The sequence below is a fragment of the Eleutherodactylus coqui genome, chromosome 6, assembly GCF_035609145.1.
Source record: "Eleutherodactylus coqui strain aEleCoq1 chromosome 6, aEleCoq1.hap1, whole genome shotgun sequence".
NCBI classification, from domain to species: domain Eukaryota; kingdom Metazoa; phylum Chordata; class Amphibia; order Anura; family Eleutherodactylidae; genus Eleutherodactylus; species Eleutherodactylus coqui.
This window is the reverse complement of record NC_089842.1, coordinates 224266693-224275757: the sequence shown is the minus strand read 5'-3', so window position 1 is coordinate 224275757 and position 9065 is coordinate 224266693. Positions and strand designations below refer to the sequence as shown.

General features: G+C 48.7%; 1 protein-coding gene across 1 annotated transcript; it reads left to right on the top strand.

Annotated features, from left to right (window-relative positions):
• The first annotated feature begins 3674 nt into the window (after positions 1-3674).
• LOC136633330 (methanethiol oxidase-like) lies at positions 3675-7045 on the top strand. Its single transcript, XM_066608991.1, has 10 exons — positions 3675-3783; positions 3972-4157; positions 4233-4353; positions 4475-4657; positions 4758-4939; positions 5159-5237; positions 5973-6094; positions 6285-6377; positions 6453-6571; positions 6761-7045. The coding sequence occupies exons 2-10, from the start codon at positions 3990-3992 to the stop codon at positions 6921-6923; spliced, it is 1230 nt and encodes a 409-aa protein (XP_066465088.1). The 5' UTR covers positions 3675-3783; positions 3972-3989; the 3' UTR covers positions 6924-7045.
• The last annotated feature ends 2020 nt before the right edge of the window (positions 7046-9065 follow it).

Genomic DNA, 9065 nt, shown 5'->3' with positions numbered 1-9065 from the left:
CAAGTTACTAATGGGGGCAACAGAAAGCCTGCAGCACCAGCGCCGTTATCCGGACCTTCCCACTTCTATGTGTGGCCATGAAAGGCATACGGTCAGCAAAATCCTGACCAGCAAAAGACCGAGCGCTGGTGGTACAAGTCCTGGGGGTATCCAGTGATCCTGGCACAACCCCACTAAGGCTACATCCACATGGCATCATCACTCCCATTCAGGGGCTCTGTCCGAATAGCTAAAAATGGCACCCGCATGTGTCCCTGAAAGACTCGGTAGGCTGCTATTATGGTAGTAAAATGGAGCTGCCAGCTTTGCCTCTTGTAGCAGGTTTCCCTTCAATACCACACAGAACCGCACGGTCTACAACAGCATCCTGTAGGGCCAAAATGCTGGGATTTCACTAACCAAAGCTGACAGCTTTATTTTCCCAGTGGAAGCCTCTGGAGCCGCCCAGCTTCTGTCTGGATGCCATTTTAGGCTATCTACGTGACGCCCTGAGACGGAACCTCTGAACGGGGTGAAGATGGCACATGCGTCTACCTATCTTGGTAGGTTTTCATCATTCGTGTGGAGTTGGATTAATAAAACCGACAGAACACAGATCCATAATACTCAAAGTGACAGTCTATGTTTGTGTGTGTGTGTGTGTATATATACCCTTTAACGGGCCGCGGTCATACCCAATTCTAGCACAGGATCATGTATTCCCTAATCCAACTACATCTGCCCCACCCACTGAAACCAATATGGAAGACGGATAACCTGATCCACCACCAGCTACTGTCCAATATTGAACATACAAGTATAATCCCTCATCTCCTACAGAGCAAGTGTCCATGTGTGAGCAACTAACAGATCCAGAACATCTCCCAGACCCAGAACAACTCCCAGACCCAGAACAACTCCCAGACCCGGAACAACGGCCTGTTCCTTAGTAGAATGCGCACTATACAAGCAACGCAAAATTGTGAGTGGATAGATCTGTACAACCTCACTCAGGCAGCGGATGTCATTCGCTGTCAAATAACTGACTAGCGACAGGACTAGGACAGCATTACATGGCGGGGCTAGAGGACTGGGTGAGGAACAAGTCAAGCCACAAGAGCTGTCGTCAACTTCGACAGAAATGTCCCAGGAAAAAGATGAAACTGTAGGAAAGTATGAATGTGTGTGTATGTGTATATATATATATATATATATATATATATATATATATATACATACAGCTGGTATAAGTTATACATCTGTATGCTGGTATAAAATCGGTATCTCCTGTATTAATCTTATGAAAAATACCAAACATTCATGGAAACATTTAGAATTTACTAATCATTCTTGAAAAGCAGACCACAGTTACGTAGAAAGGTATATTAAGCAAAGCAGCTAAAATTCAGGCAGAGACAGGTTACCACTGGTATGATCTATTTCCCGTTTGGTTCCTAACTGCTTTTCACCTCCCCTCACCGCCCCCGACCTGTCCTCCCTAGACTATATAAGGAAGAGTCCAGAGGGGGAAGAGATATCAGCCTGGAGACACCTGCCCTGAGAGTAAGAGTGAGAGACAGCCACCTGGAGAGACAGCAGCATGGGTGAGAGTCTCCTGCTGCCCCCAGACCCACCGCTCTGTGTTCCTCTGACTTTCCTGCAGTCTGTGGATGGTTGGTTGGCTGGCTGCAGGCATGTGAGCTGCTGTGTGGTCAGGGATATCTCACCTGCAGTAACCGTGTATGTCCCAGGATAAGTCGGGTGGATGACACATCCTCTATTTATGTGGAGGTCTACCCTACATCCAGTATAATGTAACTACAACCCCCATCTTCCTCATACCGTATAGCATATTGTGGTGGTCTCCCATCCTGGACTGCAGTAGTAATGGTGGCTGTCTGATTGTTCCTTTGCCATTGATTACTAATATGTTCTGCCTATTAAAATGGTTGTACCAGGATCACAAGTTCTCCCCCATCCACAGAATAGGGGACCACTTGCTGATCGGTGGGAGTCTCGCCTGTCATAAGATCAGGGGTCCCGCAATGAGGAGGAGACTGTATGGAGCGCTGATGGTACAAGTCCTGGGGGTATCCAGTGATCCTGGCACAACCCCACTAAGGCTACATCCACATGGCATCATCACTCCCATTCAGGGGCTCTGTCCGAATAGCTAAAAATGGCACCCGCATGTATCCCTGAAAGACTTGGTAGGCTGATATTAGTAAAATGGAGCTGCCAGCTTTGCCTCTTGTTGTAGCAGGTTTCCATTCAATACCACACAGAACCGCACGGTCTACAACAACATCCTGTATGGCCAAAATGCTGGGATTTCACTAACCAAAGCTGACAGCTCCATTTTCTCAGTAGCAACCTCTGGAGCCGCCCAGCTTCTGTCTGGATGCAATTTTAGGCTATCTACATGACGCCCGGGGACGGAACCTCTGAAAGGGGTGAAGATGGCAAGTGCGTTTACCTATCTTGGTAGGTTTTCGTCATTTGTGTGGAGTTAAGATTAATAAAACCGACAGAACACAGTTCCATAATACTCAAAGTGACAGTGTGTGTGTGTGTGTGTCATGATCACCATTCCTGGTCTAATAGTGAACATATGAACAGAGGTTTTTGCAGTCTGTAGACTCTTCTGTAAGTCCTCTGCTGTTCCTCTTGGGTTCCTTCTTTCAAGACACACATGGCTTTTTGTTTCCAACTTCTTCTGTCTCTGTAATGCGTCTTATGAGCTGACAGTTACTTAATTTAGTCAATGCAAGTCTGAAAAGAACAGAACTACCAGTAACCAGGCTCCATGTGCCTTTATTTAATAGGTAAAGCCCCTGTGACACGTGCAATGTCATCTCATCTCCTTCATGGGGACACATATACAAACTGTCTCTTGGAGAAGTCATTAAAGGGATGATTGGCTCTGAGCCCCATAAACTAACTGCTAAGGCTCAGAGCCAATCATGGTTGCCTTGCAGACTTCTACTCCTTACTTATTGTCTTCTTTACAGCTCATTGCGGATCATCTGGCCCGGGATTCAAGAGTCCTCTGGATGCCATGAAAGGTAAAGAGTGCTTGACATAGCCACACTACAGATCTCTGAGGGTATCGAAGCTTATGATGTTCTATCTCCTTATTTTCCAGTCTGCAGGTGTTCTGTAGAGGGGATGCAGCTGCAGTGTCCCTCTGTGCTATGAGGCTGCATGCTGCGAGAGGGGATAGGGAGCAGGAGGGTGGAGGACTCGGCTTGGGGAGCTACAGAAATGAACACTTACAGGAACTGCAGAAGGAAAATGTCCCAAATCGCTCCACATCTGTGCCTGCAGGAGGAGTGAGGGGGATTCCCATAGGTGGGATTCTTGGACCATCTGAATCGTGACTGCTTCACGCACTGTAATCTCCTGTGGTCTTGGGGTGGTGGCTCCAGACCCTGCTGCTTACATCCATGACTGATGTGTATATGGGATCTATAGACGTATCCTGTGAACACACGGGATGTAAACATACGCTGCGCCCCCTCAGATCAGAATATTATACAGTGTCCCTGACCAGAGGAGCAGATATCCTCCATCCTGGTCTGTTAAACACCAGGCTGTTGAGTCACTCACACAAGTGGGGGATGAGGGTCTTGTTGGTGGCTGCTCTACTCTGGGGTCTCCTGTAACATTGTGCTGTGACCCTCATGTCTAGGTCCCCACGAGGAGTTGATTTATGTGCCATGCATCTATCGCAACACCGGGCTTAACAAGCCGGACTACCTGGCCACTGTGGATGTGAACCGGAAATCTGCACATTACTCCCAGGTAACAAGCGTGTCTGCGCACAATCCGGTTTTTGGAGCTTTACACTGGAAAAACGTACATGATAATCCCAATTTCCTAGAGAAGGTTCTAGACTAGGCGGATGTGATGCGAATATTGAGTGTCAGCTCTGCAGGTAAGTGTAGACTTTGGCTGTGTGCACAGCTGGTGCCACATTTTCCATATTCCAGGTCATTCACCGTCTGCCGATGCCCAATGTGAACGATGAGCTGCACCACTCCGGCTGGAACACCTGCAGCAGCTGCTTTGGAGATCCCACTAAAGTAAGGGACAAGCTGATCCTGCCATGTCTCATCTCTTCCCGGGTCTATGTGGTGGATGTGGGCACTGACCCGCGAGCCCCTCGTATTCACAAGGTGGGTGTTATCATCTGTCTCCCAGGACTGTCCGCACTCTCCTGGATGATGACTGCTGTTTGTGATCCCCTGCAGGTGGTGGAAGCGGACGACATAAAGCAGAAGTGCGGTCTGGCGTATATGCACACCTCTCACTGCCTGGGCTGTGGGGATGTTATGATCAATACCCTGGGAGACCCTGAAGGGAACGGCAAGGGTGAGGGTGCCGCTGATGACATCATCATCTGAATGCTGACCATGATGGGGTAAAAGGATGAGACATTGTCCTTGAGTCTCCTCACAGCTTTTGGTAACTTTCCTTCTGCTCCACATCTCAGGAGGCTTCGTTTTGCTGGATGCAGAGACTTTTGAAGTAAAAGGTAACTGGGAGAAAAAAGGACAGGCGGCACCATTTGCCTATGACTTCTGGTACCAACCACGGCACAACGTCATGATCAGCACAGAGTGGGGAGCCCCTAAAGCTTTTATTGGTGGATTCAACCCAGATGATTTAGCAGCAGGTAGGATGGAGGACGGCGGCCACGACCTGCTTCTCACTTCCTGTCGAATGAACGAGGGTGCTGGGTGCGGTCCAGGTCTTGTGTAGCTTTTGTCTTCCAGGACACTATGGCCACCATCTTCACGTGTGGGACTGGAAGACACACACTCGTATACAGAGTCTGGACCTGGGAGATGACGGGCAGATTCCCCTGGAAATCCGCTTCCTGCACAACCCAAATGCTGCCCAGGGATTTGTCGGCTGCGCCCTCAGTAGTTCTATATTCCACTTCTTTAAGACAAAGGTGAGTTTGAGGAGGGACTCTGGAGTTTGGGATCGTGGAATATGCAGTCTTCCTGTGGGGGGACACTTGCCTAAGAAGGTGTGTGTTCCCATAGCTCCTTCATGACCTGCCTTGTGGGCACCTTGTAGGGTGGGTGAGGGGTCTGCTTCACCCATAGTACCCCGATCTCTCCTGGTGGTATACAAGGTGTCACTGAAGTTTAATGTCTTCTGTTCTCAGGATGGAAAATGGGCTGCAGAGAAGGTGATCCAGGTGCCAGCCAAGAAGGTGCAGGGGTGGGCACTACCTGAGATGCCAGGTGAGTGGCGGTATGGAGTTTCTGGTACATGAGACCAAGAAGTCAGGAGCAGCCATGTTATCATTGTGGAGCTTCTCCATCTTGTCTTATGCCGCAGTCACTTGTGGCGCTAAACCGGTGGCCGGATCCCTGCCGTATATTACAGCACGGATGAGCTTCATAGGGGGGGCGGTGAGCTTTATGCTCATATATAAACCTGAGCTGTCTGTATCCAAGATGGAAGCACCCCATAAATCTGAACAAAGAACTATCTAATGCTGAGGTGTGAGACGATATCTGCTATATGGATGCCCCTCTTCCTGTATGAACCCTCATACTGGGATATATAGTAGAACTGGTTGTCACCCCACAGGCTTTGGGGTGACCACAGGAGACGGTTTTGCACACAGAACTGAACCTTTGGTGTAGCTTCTGCGGTGCGGCAGTTTTTCCTGCGGTGTTTCCTCCCTCTGTGTAGCGGGGTGACATCTGCAGGATGTAGCTGCTCCAACTTCTGTTGGATTTCTTCAGTTCTTGTTGTTGAAATCCCCATTTACTCGTATTGTGCTGGAAATGCTGGTAGATTTGCGTTGCGGAGTCTTCACCCGGCCTTACTGATGCCCTCAGGCGCAGCCTCCTCTGCTTGATGCAGTGCTGCCCCAGTTACCAGTCAGGCTGCTGGTAGAATGATGGCTGAGGGGGGCTGTTGGATAATGAGTTGGGGTGCATTAACCCTCTGTCTGCTGCTCCTTACAGGTATGATCACTGACATCCTGATCTCATTGGATGACCGTTTTTTGTACTTCAGTAACTGGCTGCATGGGGACGTTAGACAGTATGACATTTGTGACACCCGTCACCCAAAGCTGGTAGGACAGGTTAGTGATGCCAGGAGACCCCAGGGCAATGGAAGCATTTCTTGTAGTCGTCCAGAAGGTGCTGCTGGGCAGTGGTTATGTGGTGATTGCTTTAGGCACCTCGTATTCTGGGACTGGTGCTCTCCGGATCCCAGATAAGGCTGCAGCCACTCTTGCCTTCATGTTCTCCCACCTGTCGGTCTCCCTGCAGGTCTTCCTTGCAGGCAGCATTCTGAGTGATGGTCCGGTCACTGTGCTAGATGACCAAGAACTAAAACATCAGCCTGATCCAGTGATCGTAAAGGTGAGGGATCCTCAGCCCTCTGGCTCCATGCCATCCCGCAGATCACCATGTCATCTCCTGTCCTGTGTCTTATAGGGGAGGAGAGTCCCCGGGGGTCCTCAGATGATCCAGCTCAGCCTGGATGGGAAGAGGCTCTACTTGACTACGTCTCTGTATAGCGGTTGGGACAAGCAGTTCTACCCTGACATGATCTGGTAAGTGACGTGTGCGTCTGCTGGTGGATATTCCATGGTGTATGTACACACGGATTTCTCATTAGTTCTGTAGCATTATGGTGCGCTCATTACCGGCTCCATCCAGGGGAAGATGTTCATTTGTATGTAGCATGTAAATGTTACTGATGTCCCAGCGGTGTCTGATCTGTCCCCTCCTCTCCTCCACAGCAACGGCTCCGTCATGCTGCAGATTGATGTGGACACTCACAACGGAGGTCTCAAGCTGAACCCCGACTTCATGGTGGATTTTGGGAAGGAGCCACACGGTCCAGCCTTGGCTCATGAATGCCGCTATCCAGGCGGAGACTGCAGCTCTGACATCTGGGTCTAAAGTGCCTCACTCGCCCCCTCACTGCTGTGTGATACCCCCACCTGTCCTGTCAAACCTTCTAATGGGAATGTTCTACTATACCCAGCCTGCAGCTCTGATCATTCCTCTTACCTGATTTTTTGTGGTTTATAAGATTTCATACTGAAGTAAATTATGGGGAAGTTAAGATGATATCAGTGACACATCATGTCCACAGCTCTCGAGTTCCTCCGGTGTCCTTGGATGTGCGACTGTAGGAGCCTCCGGGTGGCCACCATCTTTTAATTTGTGGGTGGCAACGAATTAATGTGTTTTTTATGATAAATGTTCACAGCAGAAGTACAATGTGTCATGTGGTCATTATAATATTTTAACACTGCAAAATGGTGCAGGAAGGAAATGTCTTTATTAAGCGTTAAACTAGGGGCTAACATGGACAAACTCACACATAGGATCCTCAATAACTAAGTCGACATAATGAGGATTCCAAATATATTTGAGCTCACCCTATTAAAAAAAAAATGATTTGATTGTCCTGACCGAGCGAGCCCATTGCTATGCCACTTGGGCTATCAAATCAAAGTTTTGAGGGGACTGGAGACCCGGAACACATGATAACCAGGGGTCTAATTGACTTCTATTATAGCAATGAAACGATATCAATGTCCAATCTCCCCCTTAGTATGACAGTGCATGCCCTTGCATGAACCATTCAACCAGGGTGGGTATAAAAGTGAAAAGCTATTTGCAAGGTTCAAGACTAGAGATGAGCAAACGTACTCGTTTCGAGTAATTACTCGATCGAGCACCGTGATTTTCGAGTACTTCAGTACTCGGGTGAAAAGATTCGGGGGGCGGGGGGAGGCGTGGCGGCGCGGGGGGGTAGCAGCGGGGAACAGGGGGGAGCCCGAGCTCTCTCCCTCCCCGCTGCAACCCCCCACTCACCCACGGCGCCCCCCGAATTTTTTCGCCCGAGTACGGAAGTACTCGAAAATCACTGTATTCGGGCGGAAAAGGGGCGTGGCCAAGTACGTTCGCTCATCTCTATTCAAGACTAATGGAGCGATAAAACAATTTTTTGATTCCAGACCAACAGCAGTACAGGATCAACACATTTCTCTCTTAATAGCAACAGTTGATCAGGAACCTTTCTGTAGCTCCAGAGGAAAGATTTTTGAACCTTCTCCCCCTATGAAACTGAACTGCAGAGCCTATACTTCAACATAGTTGTCGGGTATACAATCTCCCTAGGCTCAGTTGAACATGCTGGGCTATGGGCTAAACACCAGTTGGGATCACAATTAATGTGGTTCCCTGGTCTTCCCACTTGTCTAGGTAGCAGCAGTACACCACTAGCTCAGCACTTCGATATATTGCATATCTGAGGGTGTACAACCCCATAGGTACTTTTATAAGTATCCCATGCTATAGGATATAAAAGAGTGGTGCCTCACAGCTCTCATGAGAGTAAGGGGTTAACAGGCAAGGTCTGCTAGATAGTAGCCCATCAGGAACATCACATCCTTGGTAATGTGGGCCCATCACAAGTATTTCAGAATAAAGCTTGGTGACCAAGATAAGAAGTGGCACCGCACATAATCTGTGTGTCATGTAACAATCATCTCACACGGTACCTGAAAGTCAAGAGTAGAACGCCATTCCGATGGTATGGCGAGAACAAGAAACCACCATACTGACTGGTATTGCTGCCTGACAAATACCAAAGTTTCTCCAGTAAACGGAAAGATAACATTCTGTATCCAGATATACCTTCTGCAATGAAACCTGTGCCTCATGACACCAGATTACCTATTCCTGATCCAATGGGAGGGTTGCTATTGGCCTCTGGCTGGGCAGCATCCCTGGGACTACTGTGGTGGTCACTATTAATATTGGGGCCAATATAGGGGACACTGTTACTACTGGGGCCACTATGGTGGTCACTATTACTACTCGGGCCAATATAGGGGACATTGTTACTACTGGGCCACTCTGAGGCTCACTATTACTACTCGGGCCAATATAGGGGACATTGTTACTACTGGGCCACTCTGAGGGTCACTATTACTACTCGGGCCAATATAGGGGACACTGTTACTACTGGAATCACTGTTACTACTGAAGGCACAATAGGGAACACTGTTACTACTGGGGCAACTATGG

Excerpts from the sequence above, each read along its gene's own strand:
- LOC136633330 (XM_066608991.1), top strand. The coding sequence starts at position 3,990 with ATGCCCAATGTGAACGATGAGCTGCACCACTCCGGCTGGAACACCTGC. Across the intron at positions 4,158-4,232 it reads GAGCCCCTCGTATTCACAAG|GTGGTGGAAGCGGACGACAT; the intron begins GTGGGTGTTATC and ends GATCCCCTGCAG. Across the intron at positions 6,378-6,452 it reads CTGATCCAGTGATCGTAAAG|GGGAGGAGAGTCCCCGGGGG; the intron begins GTGAGGGATCCT and ends TGTGTCTTATAG.